The 25017-nt window shown below is 37.1% G+C and overlaps 1 protein-coding gene across 4 annotated transcripts in view; it reads right to left on the bottom strand.

Moving 5' to 3' along the window:
• Nucleotides 1-25017, bottom strand: part of SLC13A1 (solute carrier family 13 member 1) — a 148253-nt gene that overhangs the window by 69587 nt on the left and 53649 nt on the right. For all 4 annotated transcript variants that reach the window (XM_040472095.1, XM_040472094.1, XM_040472096.1 and 1 more), the window contains exon 7: nucleotides 11824-11975. In XM_040472095.1, the coding sequence (XP_040328029.1) occupies nucleotides 11824-11975 (152 nt within the window). The remainder of the gene's footprint in view (nucleotides 1-11823; nucleotides 11976-25017) is intronic.

The following is a 25017-nucleotide window of genomic DNA, read 5'->3' as shown; positions in this document are numbered from 1 at the left end:
GATATCACCTCACGCCAGTCAGAGTGGCCAAAATGAACAAATCAGGAGACTCTAGATGCTGGAGAGGATGTGGAGAAACGGGAACCCTCTTGCACTGTTGGTGGGAATGCAAACTGGTGCAGCTGCTCTGGAAAACTGTGTGGAGGTTCCTCAAAAAATTAAAAATAGACCTACCCTATGACCCAGCAGTAGCACTGCTAGGAATTTACCCAAGGGAAACAGGAGTACTGATGCATAGGGGCACTTGTACTCCAATGTTTATAGCAGCACTCTCAACAATAGCCCAATTGTGGAAAGAGCCTAAATGTCCATCAACTGATGAATGGATAAAGAAACTGTGGTTTATATACACAATGGAGTACTACGTGGCAATGAGAAAGAATGAAATATGGCCCTTTGTAGCAACGTGGATGGAACTGGAGAGTGTTATGCTAAGTGAAATAAGCCATACAGAGAAAGACAGACACCATATGTTTTCAATCTTAGGTGGATCCTGAGAAACTTAACAGGAACCCACGGGGGAGGGGAAGGGAAAAAAAAGAGGTTAGAGGTTAGAGTGGGAGAGAGCCAAAGCATAAGAGACTTTTAAAAACTGAGAACAAACTGAGGGTTGAGGGGGGGTGGGAGGGAGGGGTGGGTGGATGATGGGTATTGAGGAGGGCACCTGTTGGGATGAGCACTGGGTGTTGTATGGAAACCAATTTGACAATAAATTGCATATATTAAAAAAAAAGTAAATAAATGTATAAAAATTTTTTTAAAAATAAAATTTGTTTAGGGGCACCTGGGTGGCTCAGTCGGTTAGGCGGCTGACTTCGGCTCAGGTCATGATCTCACAGTCTGTGAGTTCCAGCCCTGCGTCGGGCTCTGTGCTGACAGCTCGGAGCCTGGAGCCTGTTTCGGATTCTGTGTCTCCCTCTCTCTGACCCTCCCCCGTTCATGCTCTGTCTCTCTCTGTCTCAAAAATAAATAAACGTTAAAAAAAATTTTTTTTAAATAATAAAAATAAATAAAATTTGTTTAATTGAAGAGGGCCTTTTTAGAATTTTTGCCTGGAGGGAGGTAATTCATTTAGTAAATGAAAGCCTGAAAAAGCAAAATTCTGTTTTCTTTTTGATTTTTTTCTTTAGTATTAAGGAAGTGAACACCACACAGGACAGTGGCCTCCATGATCATAACCTTTATACTTATATTTCCAGTGAATACTTTAAGTGATAATGGAATGAATGGCATACTGTGAAGGATTAGTTTTTCACTTTTTCTTTTCCCACTTCCTCATGCCCTGTAAAGTGAAGTGACTGCAAGTATCTGCCTAAAATAAATACCATGAACTATGTTAAGTACAATTCATTCTAATAGAATGAATTACTTTTACCTTTACTTTTACCCAACACTTTGAGTATCTACCATGTACCAGGCACTCTTCTAAATATTGGGGATATAGTGGTGAATTAGATGGATGTAAGATAGCCTTTCATAAAGTTTACATTTTTAAAACATTTTTTAAGTTTATGTATTCATTTTGAGAAAGAGAGAGAGAGAGAGAGAGAGAGAGAGAGAGAGAGAGAGAGAGAAAGTGGGGGAGGAGCAGTGAGAGAGGGAGAGAGGGGAAATCCCAAGCAGGCTTTGCACTGTCAGCACCGTCTGACTCGGGGCTAGATCTCACCAACTGTGAGATCCTGACCTGAGACGAAATCGAGTTGGAGGCTTAACAGACTGAGCCACCCAAGTGCCCCCATAAAGCTTACATTGAAATGAGGAGCACAGACAGTAAATAGGTAATCATGAAAACAATCAAACAAAATAATGTAATAGAAAATTACTAGGGAGAGGAAAAAGTTTTACATAGTGTGGTTAAAGAGTGTGATATTTGAAATGAGATCTAAATGGCAAGAAGGAGCCAGTCCTGTAAATAGCTGGGAAATAGTTACCTGCCCCCCACCCCCAGACAGAGGAAATAGCAAGTACAAAGGCCCTGAAGTAGGAATGAGTGCAGAATGTTTGAGGATCAGAAGGCTAGTGTGGCTGTGGGTAGTGAGCTAAAGTTAGTGGCATGAAATTAGGCCCAAGAAGTAGCCAACAGCAATCAGATCATGTAACACCTTGTAGGCCATCAGAAGGAATTTGAATTTTAGCACAAACGTAATCAGGAGTAATTGGAACATAATAAATAAGTTAGTGACATGATCTAACTTAAAGTCTATGTAAATTTGTTATTTACGTAAAGCATGTTGGTTAGATGGATCCTCAAGATTGAAGGCAACAAGAGTGGAAGCCAAGTGGTAGGAGGCAGAACTCCAAAATGACCCACAAGATTTCTGTGCCTGGTATACATGTTTTGTATAATCTTCTCTCTTCTGTGTGGAAAGAACTTGCATATAAGGTGGGATTTCATTCCTGTGATTAGGTTCTTTTATGGAAAAAGTGAAGGGATTTTGCAGTGGTAATCAAGGTCCCCATTAATTTTTGAGTTAATCGAAAGGGAGATTATCTTGGGTGGATCTGACTTAATCAGGTGAACCCTTAAAAGAGAACCTTTCCTGCTGGCCTAAAGAAGTAAGCTTTCCTATTGCCAGAGGAAGGGGCCATGTGTCAAGGACCTAGAGGTAGCTTCTAGAAGTTGAGAGTGACCCCACGCCAAAAGTTAGCAATAAAATGGGCACGTCAGTAATTCAACCACAGGGAACTCAGTTCAGGCCAGTAACCTGAATGATCTTGGAATAGGGCTCTACCCTTCTGTGGAGATTAGAGGTCCAGCTGTCACCTTGATTTTTAGCCTGGTGAGATCCTAAGCAAGGTTCTCAGCTAACCTACGCCTAGACTCCTGACCCACAGAAATTATGAGGTCACAAATTCATGCAGTTTTAGGCCGGTTAAGTTAATGGTAATGTGTAAAGTAGCAATATAAACCAAATACACAGGGAAATTTATTAGAAGACAAAAGAAGTTTGGCAGAGGAGTAGGGTAGAATGGGAAATAGAGTAGATTTTAGCTGAAGTCAGATTGGTAGCAGTGAAGATGAGAAGACAATTGATTTTAAACATATTTGGGACAAAATGTGGAGGAATGAGGAAAAGGTGCCATTTATTGAAATGAAGTCTGAGGAGAGAACAGGTTGGCAGATGGGTAAGGGAATGGAGGGTCAAAAATGCTGCTGTGGGCATGTTAATCGAAGACGTCCCTTAGTTTTCCAAGTGGTCATGTTGGATGGGCAGTTAGATAGATGAGTCTGAAAATGAGAGCAGCGGGCAGTTAGAGATAGAAAAGAGGTCGTTGCCAACATACAGGTGATATTGCAAACCACAGAAATGGGTGTGATAATTTCAGGAGTAAATGGAGATAAAAGGAAGAGGGAACACACCCTGGGGCATCTAGAGGTCAGGCAGAGGTTTAGGAATGAGCAGATGAGCTAAGCACATTTCATTCTAACACAAATCCTGTGAGGAAAGCATTATATATCCATTTTACACAGGAAGACACTACGTCTCATAAGGTTAAATGGATTGTTCAAGGTCACAGATTGTACACTCAAGCAGAATTTTCAACCCAGAAGGGGGGTTTAAAATACAATGTCTTTTCATTAAGGCATAGTGTCCTCAACTCCAGTCCCCAGGTGAAAATAGAAAGCTCCATATATACTGCAAGATATCCATAAGCCAGGGCACAAACTTTATGTCTAAGGACATTTAAAAAAATTTTTTTTCAACGTTTATTTATTTTTGGGGGACAGAGAGAAACAGAGCATGAACGGAGGAGGGGCAGAGAGAGAGGGAGACACAGAATCGGAAACAGGCTCCAGGCTCTGAGCCATCAGCCCAGAGCCCGACGCAGGGCTCGAACTCACGGACCGCGAGATCGTGACCTGGCTGAAGTCGGACGCTTAACCGACTGCACCACCCAGGCGCCCCTGTCTAAGGACATTTTAGAACACCATAGAAATGATTTCACCATAGCAGAGATGTGCTTTGACCTGAAGCCTGTGTGCCCATCATTGTTGAAACTCAGGAAGATAGTGTTGTTGTTGCAGTTCTCATGCCCAACTACAGAATGATGAATAGCATTAATTCTAATGAAATACACAGAAATTGTCTCAAAAGAATGGATGTACTTGTGGAAATTTACAGCCTTGAAACAAATTCTGGCCTTTAGAGCACTATACGCCGTGTCCATGCTGATTATAGTCCTTTTGATTAATGACTGCTTTGATTATTTGAGTCAAAGCCACTTTTCAGTTCTGTATTGGTATATTTGCAGACATTTCTTTTCAAATATTAACTACTTGTTATTCATGAACCAAGCTTATATTTCTAATAGGAATAGCAAAAATAAAATAAACAGCACCAACTGCTAGCATTATTGGCAATTTCCTATGTGCCAGGCCCCCTTGCTAAGAGCCAAGCATGCATTATCCCACTTAATCCTCACAGTAATAAGTTCTAGTATCACCCCCATTATACAGAGGAAGAAACTGATGATGTTCACAGAAGGTAAGCTAATATATGGCAAGACTGAAATCTGAGCCAAGGTCTGAGTGCAAACTCTGCAATACCCAAATTTCTTCTATGGTACTTGCCAGAGAACTTATTTCTGAGAAATATAATTGCTCAATTCAAGAAATCATGGTAACTTTTGAAGGTAGCTATTGTTAGGTAACTGGTTTACCTTCTCCCTCTATAATTAGCCAACAAGAAAGGTTAGGAAGGTGGGTACCAATAAACACATTTGAATTTAGGGCACCTATAAACACATTTATTTTACAATTTCTTAGTTTGTGAACCCACAGTAGTTATAATTTAATATGTGATTAGTAACAACGACTGTGCTAATTGTTCACAATAAAAGTTCCTTCCATGCTCTTTGTACACCCACATATTACACAGCTGACACCCACAAGCTGAAAATATTCTTTGATAATCAACAAGTTATGAAATTTTACTTCCATTTTAATCTGGTAGATTTGCGTTTTGGGTTTAACTAACAGCTGTTCTATTTGTTAAATAATATTGATGCATCAAAACTAGTTTGCTGTGACAGCAGTAATTGCCTCTAATAATATTTCCCTCAGTAGCACAATTTTAATATGAAAAAATTATTTAGTTACTGAGATGATTCCCAAGAACAATAAGCACTTTATTTATGTCTTGGTAGAGTTCATCTCAGCTGATGATTATCGATCATCTACCTGGCGCCCCTTGTGTGCTAAAAGAATAAGACGATGATTCATTCAGACTCTATAAGTCTGAAAATCATCAGGGGTGATGGTTATGCATAAATGTAGATGAGACACGTTTATAGAGATGTGAATACAGTTTATGATCAGAGGAGATGGGAATGGTGGTATAGGAGTAACTGAACGGAGTTTCAGATGAAAGAGCATCCACACAAGTAGAGAAAGAAATTGACACAGTTGGCAGGCCTTTCAAGAACCGGAGTAGGAGGAAATGGGTTAATTACAAGGTGGTAGTTATTAACACTAATTGTCAGGGAAGGAGGAGACTGGGTGATGACTGGAAGTATTGTCAGTGGAGCAGAATGGAATGAGGGTCAGGCAGAGAATGCTGATCAACCAGGATTTACCTAACAGAGGAGCTAATAAAAATCTCACAAACCTGTAAGGTAGTAACAGGAAGTAGGAAGACCAAAGAATATTTCCAGAATGCTCTATTCCAAGGACTAGTTAAGGATAATGGTGAATTAATCACAGAGGAGCCAGAATTTAGGTACCACTGGTGCTAGATTCAGATTAAGAATGCCAAAAAATGGCACACTTTATAGTTGAGTTAGGGAATTAGCTTCATCTGGTTAGTATTATTCTGAAAATCACCTCCCAAGCTATACATCAGCTCATGACAACAAGGGAATGGTTCAGTCTAACTAGCCACACACTTAGCTTTGCAACTATTTCAAATGCCACTTGCTATGTTTGCATGCTTACATTAAAAAAAAAGAAAACGCCACCCATGAATGTGAAGACTGATGGAGTTTTTCTTGCTACTGGCAGCAAACTTGTGTTTTTAGAACTTTGCCATCTTGGCACCCTCACATAATATGGTCTGTGAGGCAGTGAGACTGCAGAGTAGAAAGAGCACTGGGCCTTGGGCCATCTGTCTTCATCTGGCTGTTCCTCCACTGACTAGTGATCATCAATTGCTTAGAGTCTCTGAGCCTCAGTTTCCTCATCTGTGAAAGGAGGGAACTGTACACATGCTCTGAAATCCCTCTGTCTTCACTTTTTCTCTTCTTAGCCCTCATTATTACTCAAGAGGATGTGTACTTCTTTTCCAAGACTAACATTTCGACTCTTGTTTCTAATTCCATTCTGCTTCTACCTGACTCTTGGCCAATCAATCTCCTCCTCTCTCTTTTTCAAAATGTCACACATCTCTTTTACAGTTTCCTTCTCCTGAGTGTAAAACAAAACTGACATCTCCCTTGTTCCAAGAGAACTCTCTGCCTCTGGTCACACCATGCTTGTTCTTTTTTTCTTTGCTTTGTGAAACTTGAAAGAACCATTTAAGTTAGCTGCTTTCCCCTCCCCACTATTTACTCACATCTTAACTCTCTGCAGTCTAAATTTGGTTCTCCCTCCCATGTGTCTTCTCCCATGTGGGGGACACTGATAAGAACCAAGCCTTTTCTTAGCCATCCTCCTCCTTGACCCTTCTACCACACTGCTTGTTCCTGAGTCATCCTCCACTTTGAAAATGGTCTTATTTGGCTTTCAAAACACCACATGCTCCTGGTTCTCCACCTACTCTGATAAACTTTTCCCATCTTTTTTTTCAACACTACCCAAGAGTCTATCCATGTCTTGATTCTTTTAACTTTTTTCTCCCTTTGTAACCATTTCTACATCCAAGATTTTAATTTCTGTGTGTGTGTGTGTGTGTGTGTGTGTGTATATGTGTGTGTGTGTGTATGTATATATATCCCTCAAATTAAAAAATTTTTTAATGTTTATTTATTTTTGAGTAAGAGAGAGAGACAGAGTGCAAGCAGGGGAGAGGAAGAGAGACAGGGAGACACAGAATCTGAAGCAGGCCCAAAGCGAGGCTCGAACCCACGAACCAGGAGATCCTGACCTGAGCCAAAATCGGACACTCAACCGACTGAACCACCCAGATGCGCCAGCCCTCAGATTTTAAACTAACTTCAACGATGCATTTGCAAATGACTACTGAAAATCTTGTGGATAGGGTCTTAGCAGGCCATGTTAATACATCCAAAATCAAATTTATTAATTTCTCTAATGAACCGAGAAATTCATAGCATCACTACCTATCTATCCATATTGGCAAAAATTCCCAGAGTTGCCCTAATCCCTCCTTGCCCTTAAATCCTCACACCTAATTACTCACTCTTCCTGTCTGTACATACAGTGTCCTGAGTCTAAATCCTATCACTTCACAACTAGCTTAGTTTTGCCCTTATCGTCTGTTAGCACTTTGGTAATAGACTCCTAATTGGTCTTCTATCCTCAGACTCTTAGAATGCCAATCAATCTGCACATTGCTGTTCTAAACAGTGCCAAAAAATACACAGATTATTTCACTGCCTCCCTAAAAACATGATTACAAACTTTTTGTGTTTTGGTTTTATGAATTATTTGCATTCATTTTCTTCATAAACATGCTATTTACCTCTTTTAAGATTGGGCCATGCTGTATAGACAAGTTTTCTCTAGTGATCCTGGCCGTGCACACAGCTACACTCCTCTGTTAGAGTGAACGTTCAATTATGTTTCTAGGGAGGTAATTGTTTAGGGAGACAGAAGGGGGGTTGAATGATCTTGGTTTGGACCTCAGTCTGCTATACAAACATCCACTTTCTTGACTCTAGTAATAATAACAAACATTTACAGAGCATATGCTCTGTGCTAGGCACTTTTTAAAGTGTTATTTATTTATTTATTGTAAAACTCTAAACAACTCTCTAAGAGAGAGACCTTATTATCATCCCCATTTCTCTGGGAAGGTAACAAGCTTAAAGAGAGGAGTAATCTGTCCAAGATCACCTCGTTTGTAAATGGAAGAACTGGGATTTCAATATAGACATTTTAAGTCTAGAGCCTATGCTTTACTCCCCAGTATATGCCACCTTCACAGCAAGGATATATAGAGTATGTGTGCACTAAAATGTATGTAAAATTTCTGACACGAATTCAATACATGTCACCTAACTTCTCTCCTATATGTCAAAACCAAATGTTATTATGTTTTAAAATTTTTAAAGGTTTTCACATATGCATGTTTTGTCTAGAAAACCAGATGGAATTTCGAAGTTTCCTGACAAGTTTTATTTTTTGCATTCTCCAGAATTCAAAACAGTGCCTTGCACATTGTCAGTCCTCAACTAATGTTTGTTGACTGAAGAGTGAAGGAATAAAGGTTTGTTTTATTTGCACTGAATGAAATTTAGCTTTCTCAGAATTCATTGTTCTTCCATTCTTTGTGCAAAGAAGAGAATAAAAGACACTTATATATGTATATATAAATATACTTATAAATATATTTATATGAATATATAAAATACATATAAATATATTTTGTATCTATAAGTGATAGATGGAGAGATGGATAAAGGCTTTGAAATGTGTTATCCATTCTCCTCTTCCCATTGTTTGTAAGATGGCACCTTTCTCTAGAAGTAAATGGTAGGAAATCATGGATTCTTAGGATTCATGCACCTTTGGAGCTGGGCGAGATCCAAAATTAAATTGCACAAAATCACTGTTGGTATTGCTTTAAAAAAGACGGCAAGCGGTGTCAAGAGGATAAAGGTGGCATTACTGTAGTGGATTTGAAAATAAAGGACAGGGGCGCCTGGGTGGCGCAGTCGGTTAAGCGTCCGACTTCAGCCAGGTCACGATCTCGCGGTCCGTGAGTTCCAGCCCCGCGTCAGGCTCTGGGCTGATGGCTCAGAGCCTGGAGCCTGTTTCCGATTCTGTGTCTCCCTCTCTCTCTGCCCCTCCCCCGTTCATGCTCTGTCTCTCTCTGTCCCAAAAATAAATAAACGTTGAAAAAAAAATATTAAAAAAAAAAAAAAAAAGAAAATAAAGGACAATTTCTGTCTGTTTCCAAACATCTGGGCAAAGAATATAAATCCTTTTTTTTTCCCCTGTAGTTTTAAGTTTCTGGAACTTTTCCTAAAGAAAGTGAATGCATTTCATTCCATTGTTGCTTTGAGATGCTGTTGTCTTTTAGGGCCAATATTTAAGAAAAAGTTAAATATCTAGTTTGTTTAATAATATCAATTATATTTTTTCACATAAGGTTGTTTTTCCCCTCTATTCTACTATTTTCTATCAAGAAGGGGTACTCTGAGTTTCTTTCTTTTTGTGTATAATTCCTAATGTTAAAGTAAACTTTTGAAGACAAAACGTCGCCAAATTTCAAAGTACATGTTAAGCATTTTCTAAATTTAAAGAATCTTTGGCCAAATTCCCATGACTAGGAGAATTAGAAGATTAGATAATTAGGGAAAATAGTTACTGAAACATTTTGCTCAAAGTGCTACAATGCTCTCAATCTGTCATTGCAAATGACAAGGGAACAGTTAAGTAAAAGAAAATTTGGTTGATACATTGTGCAAGACTACAGACCAATGGAAAATCCAGCATAGATTACTTTACTTTACTTTAACACCATCAATTTCATGGGAATGGTGGAGGCTAGCAGTTCTCTAACACCAAGAATAAAATATAAAATTCTGGTCTAAATTTTTAGAAAAAGAGATTTACAGAGAAGACTGTAATGTGGAACCTTCTTGGGGAATTAATGAGAAAGGACAGTAGTCTAATTTTCAGAAAGAGATCAAGTACATTTCCTGTCTTAAATTAGGGGATACACTGGGTAAGTCCTTTCTGAGACGGCGAATTTCAGAAGTCTCCCACTTATAAACCAAATGCCTTTTAGAAGTTTCTTTCTAAGTTGGCCGTTGGGAGTATACATGATGCATGTGTAATCAGAGAAACAGTAAATACACATGGAGGTCTGTGGTAGCCTGTCCTAAACCGCCCTGCCACTGTTCTTTGCACACAAGTTCTTGTTCTTTTTAGAATGGAGTGTGACATTTTCTTGAATCTTGGATGTCTTGGAAAAGCTATGCATGTACAACATTTTGCAAATAATTTCAGAAAGTTTATAAAATCTGTGAATCTGCTTTGAAGTATGTAATTTTCCTGAATTCTGAACCTGAATTTTTCTGTGAAAAGAGCTAAATCCTTTTCCAGAGCATCCTTAATGCTGCCCAACTTGCTGGAACTCTGACAATTATCTGTCCTATTAGTACTTGAAAATATACCTTGGGTGTAGAATCAGTTTGAGGCCTCACATAAAAGCATGGACTTTCAAACTATTTTTCAGTAGTTCTTACAATAGCTCTTACAAATATTGTCAAGTATTTTTACATAGTTTAATTCATTTAATTCTCACAATAATCATCTGAACTATGACTATTTTCGATAGGTAAAATTAAGTCTTGGGGAGAGTAATGCACTTTTTATTCTTCAAATTCATAAAGTAAGTGACTGAAAATTGTGGAATTAAAAATTTTTTTATCGCTTATTTATTTTTGAGAGAGAGAGAGAGAGAGAGAGTGAGTGGAGGAGGAGCAGAGAGAGAGGGAGACAGAGAATCTGAAGCAGGCTCCATACTCTGAGCTGTCAGCACAGAGCCCGATGCAGGGCTCAAACTCATAAGCCGCTAGATCACGACCTGAGCTGAAGTTGGATGCTTAACAGATTGAGCCACCCAAGTGCCCCAGATTGTGGAATTAAAAAAAAAAGTTTATTTATTTATTTATTTTGAGAAAGAGAGACAAGAGAGCATGAACCAGCATGGGTAGAGGCAGAGAGAGAGAATACCAAGCACATCCCATGCTGTCGGCGCAGAGCCCAACGTGGAGCTTGATCTCACATGAGATCATGACCTGAGCCGAAATCAAGAGTCTGACACGTAACTGACTGAGCCACCTCGGCACCCCTGAAAATTGTGGAATTTTGCATCCAAGTTATCTGACTCTACTCACATATTCCCCATGTTCTGCAATGGATTAACATCACAGTTGCAGACTTATATTTAGAGTCATGTATCTGTCCTTAGAATACTTTATTACTGCCATTTCTTGCAATTGCCCAATCCTTCAACTATTTTTGAATTCTAGGTAAGACTTCTGTAATTAGCACCTTTGCTCACCACTCATCTTTCAAGTTCAAATGCTAGTTCCCAAGCCCTACAAAAATTTTCCTCTGCAAATAATCCCTATTCGCTTTTGTTAACTATCATTTGCAGTATTATTTGTAATGATAAATGTTTTCCCCATTTGGCTAGAATGGTTAGCCAGGAGTTATCTCTTCTGAGCTTGCTTGGGGAATCTGTGGGCACCTACTGATTCACTATGCCCTACATATTTAACTCTTAGTAGAAGGGCAGATGTCCTGATGTCCTGATAAAAAACAAAGGAGAGTAGGGGCACCTGGGTGGCTCAGTCAGTTAAGTGTCTGACTCTTGATTTTGGCTCAGGGAATGATCTCACAGTTTGTGGGGCCAAGCTCCACATGGGGCTCAGTGCTAACAGCACAGAGTCCACTTGGGATTCTCTTTTTTCCTTTCTCTCTCTGGTCCTCCCCTGCTGTGTGCGTGCTCTCTCTTTGTCAAACAAATAAATAAACATTAAAAAAAAACAAAAACAAAAAAAAAAACGAAGGAGAGTTAACTCAGGATAGCAATCACTGTTCCCGAATTCTCTGAATCAGTTAAGACTCACCTTCATAAGTTGCGTGCTGTCTCTTTATCAAATCGACAGTTCAAAACTTTTACTTACATATTGAAATGCTCAGCGAAGATCAGGTTGGTGGAAGTACCAGTGATCGTTGTCAGTCCACCGATGGTGGAAGAGTAAGCAATACACAAGCACATAAGTTTACACATCATGTGGTCCTTCTTTGTTCGATACTTGGCTCCTGTGCCTGAATTCTGTTCAACAGAAAATAGTTTACACATCACGTGGTACTCTACTATTTGTCTTCTGCGCCACCAACATTTAATCATTTTCAAGTCATCTTTACAAAAGAAAAAAAGGCGGCCTTCTTAACCTTCTTCTCGATCAAACCACTGCCCTACCTCACTTTCATTTTCACAGCCGAACTACTCAAAAGAGCGGTCTACATCCACTGACTGCATTCTTACTCACGCCAATCTGGCTTCCATCTCTTCAGTCCACCCCATGTGTGCTTGCTGTGATTATCAATAGCCTCCACATTACTAAACTCAACAGATACTTTTCAGTCTCAGTTTTGTAGACCTCTCAACAGGACCTGAAAGAGTTAATCGCTTCTTCCCGCTTGAAAACTCTTCTTAGGGCTTCTATGGTATCTCACTCTTCTGGGTTTTCTCCTACATCTCTGCTTGTTTCTCTGTCTCCCTTGTCAGTTCATTTTCCCTCATATTTCCTTAAAACTGGAATTTCTTGAAAACTATGTCATGGGCACCTGTCTCTTTTCACTGCAATGTTTATCCTTAGGAAATCTCATATATTTTCACTGGTTTAATGAATATAGATACACCAGACCATCAATTCTGTTCTTCAGCCCAGACTTCTCCTTTTAGACCTACATACCCAATTAACTGTTTAACATAATTTGAATGTCTTAAATAAAACCTCAATCCCAAAATGTTCAAAAGCAAACTCACCATTTCCTTCCTCAAATGTAGTTCTTCTTCAGGATCACCTAATTAATCTGGTAGTATCATCATCATTATAATTACAAATACTTATAGTGTGCTTAGTGTACAATAAACACCGTTCTAAGTTAAAATTAAATAAACAACTTAATCCACTTTATTCTTACAACACAATGAGGTTAGCGCTGTTATCCCATTTTACACACGAAGACATGAGATGGCTTGCCCAAGGTCACATAGTCTGAAAATGGCACACTTGGATTTTAAAGCCGTGTAGTCTTGTTTTACAATTCATAACCTCAGCCACTACACTATATTGCTTGTCCTCTTTGAAAACATTCTCTTCCCCACCCTCCCAAATCATGTCAATTTTATCTACTTAAATATGTCTGGACTCTTTCGTGTTCATCTCCACTACTATCACTTTGGTATAAATCAAATCTGATTTGGGCTACTGTAATAGCCTCCTTATGGGTATTTATCTATCAAGTCTTGCCTATTTGAGACCTGTCCCACACATTTCAGCCTTAAAAAAATATAGATGTATTTTTAAAATATACAAATAGAGGAATCTCCCTATTCCATACAGATAGGTATGCTATCTGTGATATACGCACTGAAAGATCTTTGGGAGAAATCACAGAAAGGAAATATTTTCTATTCACTGAGAACCATCATGGATGTGGGAATGACTTAGCATTGTAGGGTCTGGTGCATTGATTGTAATTTGCCTCTTACCTTCTAATTAACTTAAAAGTTAGCCCTCTGGGTATCTACTCTTCACCTAAAATAATTTGTAAGTGTCTCCTTTTGTCTAATATTTCCTACATTTCCTACATGGAAATGATGTGTATTTTCCACGATAAAAGCTGCCATTGAAAATTTGAAAAATAAATGGTATGTAAATTAAATAGCAAAATATCTTTAAAAATTATTATAGTGGTACAAATGAAATTTAGGGCTTAAAAATGATCTATTTTGCTACAGAAAAGACCAAAGAGAAACCAGAAAGTGATATATAATTTGGATACAATTAAACTGATAATAAGAATGGGAACTTAAAGATGTAATGTGTATAATAATTCTCACTGACACATTAAAACTTTCAAAATTACAAAAAACACTTTCAAAACTACAAAGAAAAAAACTGGATTTCATATAAAAGCTGAACTGCAAATATATGCATATATAGGTGTTTATATATGTATATAAAGCACAATGACTAAAATGCATTGGCTGATATAAAATTTTAAAAATCAAAATAGGAAAATACTAATATATTCACCATGTTTTATCCTTTATGGACTTCCCATACTTTCCCTCTGTATAGACCTTTAAAACATACATTAATGCTACTGCACATAAGGTGATATTTATGCAAATATCATGGACAATTTAGAAACATTAAAAATTCAAGTTAAATTTAAATTCTGCAATAAATTGTAACACTAATATATCATAATACATGTTAAGGGTTAAGTGCAGGTGTTGGGAGGTGGGATGGGGTGCAACAATTCTGTTATCATCCAGTAAATGTGAACCCCATGCAGTCAGCTCTATTGTTTGAGTTTGTTTTTGTTTTTTGTTTGTTTTTTTTGTTGTTGTTTTTGGCTTAGGTCATGTGATTACTGGGTCTAATTTATTGAGGAGATGATGTTATAGTAAGAGGTAAAGACTGAGGTCCAGAGAGACAGTAGTGGAGGTCAGTGGGCAGAAAACTAGAGCTGTTCTTAAAAAAGTTCTTTTAAATTTAAATTCAAGGTAGTTAACATACAGTATAGTCTTGGCTTCAGAAGTAGAACCCAGTGATTCATCTCTTCCATATGACACCTAGTGCTCATCGTGAAAAGTGCCCTCCTAATGCCCATCACCCATTAACCCATCCTCCATCCCACGTCCCCTCCAGCAACCCTCAGTTTGTTCTCCATATTTAAGAGTCTCTTACGGATACATCCCTTAAGAAAGCCTGAGACAAGCCATTAATTGATCCAACTACTGGTACAGAAACTACAAAAACAATGGAAAGGAGAGTCCTCAGCAGGTTAGTCTTTTGCTGAAGACAGTGGTTTCAACCTGAGACCAAGGGTTGACCAAAGGGCCCAAAAGAGATTTGTAATAAGTCATTTGGACTAGAAAGTCAAGAGCATGTGTTCGCAGATATGAGGACAATAAAATAAGCACTACATTCTTCCATAAGTAGATGAGGAATTTGGTGTGTGTGTGTGTGTGTGTGTGTGTGTGCGCACGTGCATGTGTGTGTTTGATGTACTTTCTCCTAAGAGTTTGGGAGGGAAAAATGATTCCTATGCAAAGAAAAGAAGAGATGCAAAACATCTAGAGGGCCGAAGCTGGAGACAGTCAGGGATAACATGGCCAGAGAAGACTTCCTGTGCTAAGAAGACCAAAGGACATTGCCATGGACATACTGTGAATGGGAAAGTGCTTGCTTTATAATGTTTCATGAGGGGGGACTTACGTGAATTTAAATATTCAGAATAAAGTAATTTTTATAATAAAAATATATCCACACACACATAATGCCTAGGAATAGCTCAAAATGAAAAATGTCAAAATATTAACAATAGAATTGGGGGTATCTTCTGTCTTCTTGATACTTTTTGTATCTTCTACAATCATAAAAGAGTTTTCCCAATATATAAAAGACTTGTAGACTATTAGTGCAGACAAGTATTTAGACATTACATGGTACATTTTTCAGAAGACCAAATTCATCTTAAATGTGACATAGCTGGTCACTGTAGGACTGAAACCAGAATCCACGTATCTGAGTTTCCAGTCAATTATTTCTTTTGTACCATTTGACCTTCCAGAACACTTTCTATTTACGTGTTTTTAAATCTACACCTAAGACTTTATACTTAATTACATTTCATATTGCTTTTATCATAGCAATTGTAATCTGTTTTTATTCAATCCCAATTGTTTGTTATTTCACACAAATATGACATCTAAGACCTTGTGAATGTACCTTCTACAAATTCTTCCAAGCGACAGACAAATTTTGTCTAAGACATGACCAAATGTCAATCCCATGACATCATCACATGGGAGGTGCTCAAGGGACATTTCAGAACAGAAATCTTGCAGGTCCAGATATAACTCACTATTGCCACCTGGTGGCTATGACTGGAGATTCCAGGGGCATGTTAAACATTTCCTTCCAATCTTCCTTACTAAAAATGCATACATGAACCAGCATAGGCTAAACCAGTGGTCTTCAATCATGTGCATAATAATTCACTGGGGTGAGAGTGGTAAGAAAACGTTAGGGGTGTCCATTTACATTTAAATAATTATTGATGGCTAATTGTACAAAATCTTAGTTCTAGCTAATCATTTTCTGCTTGCTGAAGACAGCCAGTTTAAAATCTTCTAGCTCTTTTTGGGTATTTATTTGCACTTATCTTAAAAATAGCCATAGGATATAATATATTTATTTCGCAGTTGCTGGCATTACAATTAAATTTCTACTATGTTAGGGGCGCCTGGGTGGCGCAGTCGGTTAAGCGTCCGACTTCAGTCAGGTCACGATCTCGCGGTCCGTGAGTTCGAGCCCCGCGTCGGGCTCTGGGCTGATGGCTCAGAGCCTGGAGCCTGTTTCCGATTCTGTGTCTCCCTCTCTCTCTGCCCCTCCCCCGTTCATGCTCTGTCTCTCTCTGTCCCGAAAATAAATAAACGTTGAAAAAAAAAATAAAAAAAAAATAAATTTCTACTATGTTAGACGATGGGAATTTCGCTTTCTTTCATAGACTTGACCACTGAACACACTCACACTTTCCACGTCCCCATTATCCTCCCATTATGACTACATGATAATTTAGAGCAGAATTCAATGTTCAGAATGCTGCCTAGAGTAGAGATGTATGAACATCTGAGCAATACGACCTATATTACTTTTCCTGTTTTGTACTTTTTCTACCCCTCCTTGTTTGCTTAATTTTCTAAGTTTTGCTTAGTTTTCTAAATAACCACCACTAAATGGCCCCAACCATTCTGTGGTTGTTTAAATCTTCTCTCAGAACATGGGGCGCCTGGGTGGCGCAGTCGGTTAAGCGTCCGACTTCAGCCAGGTCACGATCTCGCGGTCCGTGAGTTTGAGCCCCGCATCAGGCTCTGGGCTGAAGGCTCAGAGCCTGGAGCCTGTTTCGGATTCTGTGTCTCCCTCTCTCTCTGCCCCTCCCCCGTTCATGCTCTGTCTCTCTCTGTCCCAAAAATAAATAAATGTTGAAAAAAAAATTAAAAAAAAAATCTTCTCTCAGAACAATCAAACAACATACTTAGCCTACACCAAGTATTCTACCAATTTCACTGTCTTAGAGCACTTCTTTCAGAGGCCTTCCTAACCTTTTCTAAGTCCAGTCATTTTCTTCTCTACATCTGCAAAGATCTACCTAGACTTTAGTCTATCCTCTTGCTTCTATCCATAATTTGACTGGATATTGATTTCAAGATTGAAAATAAATGTTATGCAGAATGTTGAAGGCATTTTTCCCTACTGTTTGAATTTCCAATGTTGCTATAGAGAAGTTTTTAGCCATTCATGTCTTTCATCCTTTTTAATGAATCAGTTTTTCCCTTTTCCTGATAACTTTTAGGATCTTCCCTTTTTTTCATAATATCCTGAAATATCAATAACCTTCTCAATGTGAGTGTGTTTCATCTCTTATGTTGGCACCCAGTGGGACTATTAATCATAAAAATTATATTCTTCCACTATGGAAATTTTCTTCAATTTTTGATTAGTCTTTACTCAGTCTTCTCTATTCTTTTTCTGAAATTTCCTATTATTCTCTTCTCTTGTTTCATTCTATTTTTTTCTACTAAATTTTCTATTTATGATATAATTTCATATTTTTAAATTACATTTTATATATTTTATATTTTATTTATGTTCACATTTTATTTTTTGTCTTCTTGTTCCTCTTTTAAAGAATTCCATTCATGGATAAATTCCTAGAAACATACATTGTACCAATACTGAATCATGATGAAATAGAAAATGTCAACACACTGATTACTAGCAAGGTGATTGAGTCAGTAATCCAAAATCTCTCAACAAAAAAAGTCCAGGACTAGATGGCTTCATTGGTGAAGTCTACCAAACATTCAAAGAATAATTAATACCAATCTTACTCAAACTTCCAAAAAATAGAAGAGGAGGGACTCTTCCAAACTCATTTTATGAGGCCAGCATTAATTACCATGATACCAAGACCATTCAAGGACACTACAAAAAAAGATAATTACATGCCACTATCCCTGATGAACATATATGCAAAAATCCTCAACAAAATCATAGCAAGCCAAATTCAATACATTGAATACATTAAAAGGATCATATACCATTATTAAATGAAATTTATTCTAGCGATACAAGGCTGATTCAACATCTGCAGCTTGTCAATGTGATACACCTCATTAACAAAATGAAGGATAAAAATACCATATTGATAGATGCAGTAAAAGTGTTTAACAAAATTCAGCCATCATTTATGATAAAAACTCTCAATAAAGTGAGTACAGAGGAAATGTACCTCAACATAAGAAAGGCCATATATGACAAGCCCACTGCTAATAACATACTCAATGGTGAAAAGCTGAAAGTCTTTCTTTTATGATCAGAACAAAACAAGGATGCCCACTCACCACATCTATTCTACAGAGTATTGGAAGTCCTAGCTAGAACAAAAAACAAAAAACAAAATAAAACAACAACAGCAACAAAACAGAAAAGAAAGAAATAAATAAAGAAAGAAAGAGAATCCAAATTGGAAAGAAAGAAGTAAAACTGTCACTATTTGTAATGAAATGATATTATATATAGAAAACTCTAAACACTTCATGAAAAAAACTGTTAGAACTAATAAAAAAATTCAGTAACATTGCAGCAAACAATCCATATGCAAAATCTGTTGCATTTTTATACACTAAAATGAACTGTCAGGAGAAGCAGAAAACTATTCCATTTATAATTACACAAAATAATAAAATATCTAGAAATAAATTTAACCAAGGATGAAAAAGACCTGTATATTGAAAACTAGAAGACATTAATTAAGAAATTGAAAAAGACACAAATGGAAAGACATTCCATGCTTACAGATTAGAAGAATCAATATTGTTAAAATTGATACTACTCAAAAGCAATCTGTAGTATCCAAACTACCCAAAGCAATCTACAGATTCGATGCAAATTTGATATCAAAATTCTGATGACATTTTTCACAAAAACAGAGCAAACAATCCTAAAATTTGTATGGAACCACAAAACACCCTGAGTAGCCAAAGCAATCTTGAGAAAAAAGAACAAAGCTGGAGGCATCATGCTACCTGATTTCAAACTATATTAAAAATCTATAGTAATTAAAATAGTGTGCTAATTGGCATAAAAACAGACTCATAGATCAATGGAACAGAATAGAAAGCCCCCAAATAAAACCCACATAGATATAGTTAATTAATTTTTGACAAAGGAGCTAATGGGGTAAAGGAGGGCCTCTTCAATAAGTGGTATTAGAAAAAGTGGACAGCCACATGTAAAACAATGAAATTTTGCCACAATCTTAAAGTATACACAAAAATTAGCTCAAAATGGGTTAAAGACTTGAACATAGTCTGAAACCATAAAACTCCTAAAAGAAAACTTAGATGGCAACCTCTTCGACATAGGTCCTGGTGAGGGCTTTTTGAATCTGACACCAAAAGCAAAAGCAACAAAAGCAAAAATAAATAAGTGGGACTCATACTAAAAAGCTGCTGCACAGCAAAGGAAACCATTAACAAAAATGAAAAGACCACCTACTAAATGAGAGAAAATATTTTCAAATCATATTCCTGATAAGGGGCTACTATACAAAATATATAAAGAACTCATACAGCTCAATAGCAAAAACCCCAAACAATTTAATCAAAAAATGCGCAGAAGGTCTGAATAGACATTTTCCCAAAGATGACATACAAATGGTCAACAGGCACATGAAAAGATGCTCAACATCCTTAATGATCAGGGAAATATAAATCAAAACCACAATGAGTGATCACCTCATACCTTTCAGCATGACTATTACCAAAAAGACAAGAAATAATAAGTGTTGGTGAGGATGTGGAGAAAAGGGAACCCTTATGCACTGTTGGTTGGAATGTAAACTGGTGCAGCCACAATGGACAACAGTATGGAAGTTCCTCAAAAAACTAAAAAAGAACTACAATATAATGTAGCAATTCTACTTTGGGGTATTTATGAAAAGAAAATGGAAAACCTAACTCGAAAAGAAATACGCATACCCATGTTCATTGCTACATTATCTGCAATAGCAATGATATGGAAACAACCTAAGTGTCCATTGATGGATGAATGAATAAAGAAATTGTGGTATATGTACACAGTGCAATATCATTCAGCCATAAAAAAATGAATGAAATCTTGCCGTTTGTGACAACACAGATGGAAATCAAAGGAATTATGCTAAATGAAAGAAGTCAGACAGTGAAAGACAAATATTATACAATCTCTACTATACGTGGAATCTTTTAAAAAAGTAAAAGCACAAAGCCACAAAAAAACCACACTCATAGATGCAGAGAACAGATTGGTGGTTGCAAGAGGCAAGGGGTGAGGGGGTTAGAAATAGGTGAAAGTGTAAATTTATTTAAAAATAAAAACTAAAAAAAGGATGGTGCAAGACAGCACATATTGTATTAAACATACCTATGCTGAAAAAAAAGAACACCCTTCATATATTCCATGAATGCAATTCCTTTGTTTACCTCTCTGTTACTATATTAATGATAGTCTCTTTTCTTGTGTTTTCATCTTCTTACACAGTTTCCGTTTCCTGCAGCTTTCTGCTTTCTTTTTGTTTCTTTGGAACTCTCTCTTTCATGCCCAAGATATTCTTCAGATATGTTGGCTCATATTTAAGACAGTGGAAAACTGTTTGGAAGCTCTATACATGTGCTTTGGGATTTGTTATTGATTGTGGGTTTCACTGCAGTATCATCTGACTGGGCCTTTTTTTTTTTTTTTCCTGAGAAAACCCAATTCTATATATTTTTACCTTTTCTTTGTGTTGATTACATTCCCCAGGGATGGACCTCTGGTCTCCTGTCCATTGACACCTGGAGGGTATATGTCTGGCTCCCAGGAACAGTTGAGTAGAAGGCAAGTTTCTCACCATTTGACATATAAAATGCCTCCTCCTGCCCCAGTTATCACTGTGAAACCCTCCTGTGACCCGAACAGGTTCCAGCTCTCTTTACCCTCTGCTTTACCAGATCTAAATATTCCACTTCTGTCTGGTGGAGGAGAAGCAGTTGCATTTATGTAGAGTTGAGGAAGAAATTTGGGAATTTAATGTTTCATAAGCCATTTTTTACTTATCCTTGATTTTCAACATTTTAAAAACTTTGAAGGCTGCTGCTATGTAAATTGGATTGTTTATTGTCTTTCCTCACCATTGATTTAAGATTCCACTTTCGTGACATAACTGAGTCATCCTTTTATTTCCAGCTTCCAAAATGATTTTGCTGTCATCTCTTCTCTTGACATTTATAGAATTGTAACTTATGACTTAAAAGGTCTATTTGTTCTTGTTGTAATGGAGATTTAGGATAGGGTGAAGGTAAATGGGCTTATTCAATCTGGCATCTTATTGGAAGATGCAATGTTTTCTGTTTCACATTAAAAATAAATGAATGAATCTTAACTAATAATTATTGCACAGATTGACCTTGGTGCCTTGATGGTCTATGCATCGGTGGATAATATAGGTAAAAGGTGGGGGGAGAGTAAAAGCTCCATAGTGTGAAGAGGGATTGACAGTGGGGTCCTGTCTCCTTTGTTAGCTCTCAGCATATTGAGTTTACATGTACTTGGTTAAGTGGATAACAGATTATGCTTTGTAGTTTTAATTAAAACAGCCCTCTCATAATACACATATGGATTTAAATGATTTCTATAGGAAATTATGTACGTAAAGAAAGCCCAGAATAAAGATAATACATAAGTGACCAGAAAGAAAATATGAGAGGAGATCCTTCTACTCCTAATACGAACTCTTCATGAAGATCTGGTAAGGATCAAATCTGTAATAACTTGAACAATTCAGAGAAGTTGGTAACAAAATTGAAGTTATCAATAAGACTCCTGGAAATGTGATTTATATCCACTGTAGTTAATAAAGAAGTATTTGCATATTGTGAATTGGAATATTAGATTATATAGTAATAGTATGATGAATAGAAAGATATTTAAAATTAAGCACTTAAGACATGAAGACTCTATAAAAATTCTACTTTTCTAGCAATGTCAAAAATCATACTTAAATCCAAGGTTTATTTAATAAAATGCTATTATCCTAAATGTTAAATATTTAGAAATTTCCTTTGTAATGCATTCATGAATAGCTGAAAATGAAAATATATGTGTACTGGGAAAAATCTTTTTCTTTCTATAGGAGTAAAAATGACTGACATAATATATAAATAACAGTGGATTTCTCTTCAGCTATATGACAAGTCAGATCTCCTGTTAAATAAAATGTGGTTTAAATATTTAAAAAGCACCTTAAGACATATTACAAAACTATACAAAAGTAAGGGATTTGCCTTGACCCTAAAGAAAGTGAAAATGGGAATCTTCAGTGAGTGACTCGGCAGCTTTTTGATCTGAGGATATCAGTTTATTCTTTTGCAGACAGAGCTGGGACGGCAGATAGCACCTAAGTCCCGCCCTCCATGGGGAATCACGGAGGAGAACACTCATAAAACGGGTATTCTTTGTAAAAATAGGCAGCAAGGAAATCTCATCCTGACTTAAGGGGAAAACATAACGTAGCCTAAAAACTCCTAACCATGACCACTTTTAGTCTGAATTGGTGTTACCTGTGTGTTAAAAGAAAAACAATAATATAGAAGTTCTATGCAGCTGCAACCCAGGGCTTAAGGAATTCCCACAGAAGTTTCAAGAAAAACTAGTATTTCAATATTTATTTATTTATTTATTTTTATTTTTATTTTTTTAATTTGAGAGAGAGAGAGAGTATGCAAGTGGAGGAGAGGGGCAGAGAGAGAAAGAAAGAGAATCTTAAGCAGGCTCCATGCTCAGCGTGGAGCCTGATGCGGGGCTCGGTCCCATGACCCTAGGACCATGACCTGAGCTGAAATCAAGAGTTGGATGCTCAACTGAATAATCAACCCAGGTGCCCCTATCATTTCAATATTTAAAAACACAAAACATACACACACACACACACACACACACACACACACACACACACAAGGCAAGAAAAGTGAGGAAACAGCAGAAAACAAAAACAGGCCAAGGAGCGATCTACAGGACGTCAGACACTAGAGCCATTAGACATATAAGTAAATTAATTTATGATTAACAAAATTAGAGAAGAAATGGAAAATATGAGCAAAGATAAAGAGACTATAAAAAAATCACCCAGCAAATCTTAAAAGGAGACAAATAGAATTTATAGAAATTAAAATTTAAGTAACTGAATTTAGGAACGCCTGGATGGCTCAGTTGGCTGAGTATCTAATTCTTGATTTCAGCTCAGGTCATGATCCCAGGGTTGTGGGACCAAGCCTCATGTTGGGCTCCACACTAAGCATGGAACCTGCTTAAGATTCTCTCTCTCTCCCTCTACTCTTCTCCCTTGCTCATGCATACTCTTTCCCTTTCTCTCTCTCCATAAAATAAATAAAATTAAATAAATAACTGGATTTAAATACTCAGTAAATAGTTAAACAAAAAAGATAGACATAGCTGAAGGGAGAATTAATGAACTGCGAGATAGATCTGAAGTTACTCATAATGTAGTCTAGCAAGACACAGAAGGAAAATAAAGGTGTTAAAAAGCATGGAAGACAGAATAATAAAGTTTAACATATGTTTAACTGGAGACTCAGAGAAAATAATGGCTGAGAATTCTCAAGAATTATTGGAAAAGGGGCGCCTGGGTGGTTCAGTCAGTTAAGTGTCGGACTTTGGCTCAGGTAATGATCTCTCAGTTTGTGAGTTCGAGCCCCTCATTGGGCTCTGTGTTGACAGCTCAGAGTCTGGAGCCTGCTTTGGATTCTGTGTCTCCCAATCGCTGTGCCCCTCCCATGCTCATGCTCTGTCTCTCAATAATAAATAAACATTAAAAAAAAGAATGATTAGAAAAGATTCAACTTACACACATGCACATAGACATGCACATCTTTAAAGTAACCAAAGAGACAGGATTGTCTGTTAAAGGAATGGCAATTTGAAGGACAGCTAGCTTATTTCTAACAGCAAAACAGTCAAAAGACAGTAGGAATACGTGTCAATATGCAATGAAAAAAAATAGTCAATCTAGAAATCTATAATCACAAAAATATATTCCATGAATTGTAAAGACCTTTATATAAAACAAAACTGAGAGTTTACCCTCAAAAGGTACTCTCTGAAGTACATTCAAAAGATATATTCAGGCAGAAAGAGTATGAACCCAGAAAGAATGTTCAAGAAGCAAGAAACAATGGTGAACAAAGATATTAGTAAATATGCATATAATTGTACAAAGCATTGATTTAAAAAATAAAATTATATAGTTTATAGGAGAATGACAGAGTAGAACTAGCAAATATTAGAAAATGGCCACACATAAACAGGAAGAGATGGTATAGTTGAAATGTCCTAAGATCTTTGTCCTGTTCAAGAGGAAGGGAATAATGGATTCTTTTTACATTTTTATAAATCAAGCATACATGACATTATAGTTTGAACTGTGTCCACCTCACATTCATATATTGAAGCCTTAACACCCAATGTGACTCTTTTGGAGATAGGGAATTTAACGTAGTAATTAGAGTTAAATGAGACCACAAAGGTAGGGCCCTAATGTGATAAAATTGTTGTCCTTATAATAAGAGGAAGAAAGACCAGACATCTCTCTTTTTCTCTCTGCTTCTGCAAAGAGAGAAGGCTGTGTGAAGACACAGTGAGCAGGCAAGCTGTCTACAAGCCAGCAAGAAAGGCCTTACCAGAACTAACCCTGGTGGCTCCTTGATCTTGGACTTTTATCCTACAGAAATGTAGGAAAATAAATTTCTGTTGTTTAAACCACCAAGTCTGTCATGTTTTGTTAGACTTAGTTGACCAATACACATAGATTTTCAGTAAATCTATAATAATAACAGACACAGAGCATAGTGGATAAGTGTGTGTATGTGTGTGTGAGTGTATATGTGCATACGTGTATATATGCATGCAGGTGTGTGTGTGTATGTGTGTGTGTATGTGTGTGTGATGAACTAAATAAAGAACAAAAAGAAAATA

This window comes from Herpailurus yagouaroundi, unplaced genomic scaffold (assembly GCF_014898765.1).
Source record: "Herpailurus yagouaroundi ecotype Mexico unplaced genomic scaffold, PumYag 100, whole genome shotgun sequence".
In the NCBI taxonomy this organism is placed as follows: domain Eukaryota; kingdom Metazoa; phylum Chordata; class Mammalia; order Carnivora; family Felidae; genus Herpailurus; species Herpailurus yagouaroundi.
The sequence above is the reverse complement of the archived record's forward strand: the minus strand, read 5'-3'. Positions and strand labels throughout refer to the sequence as shown.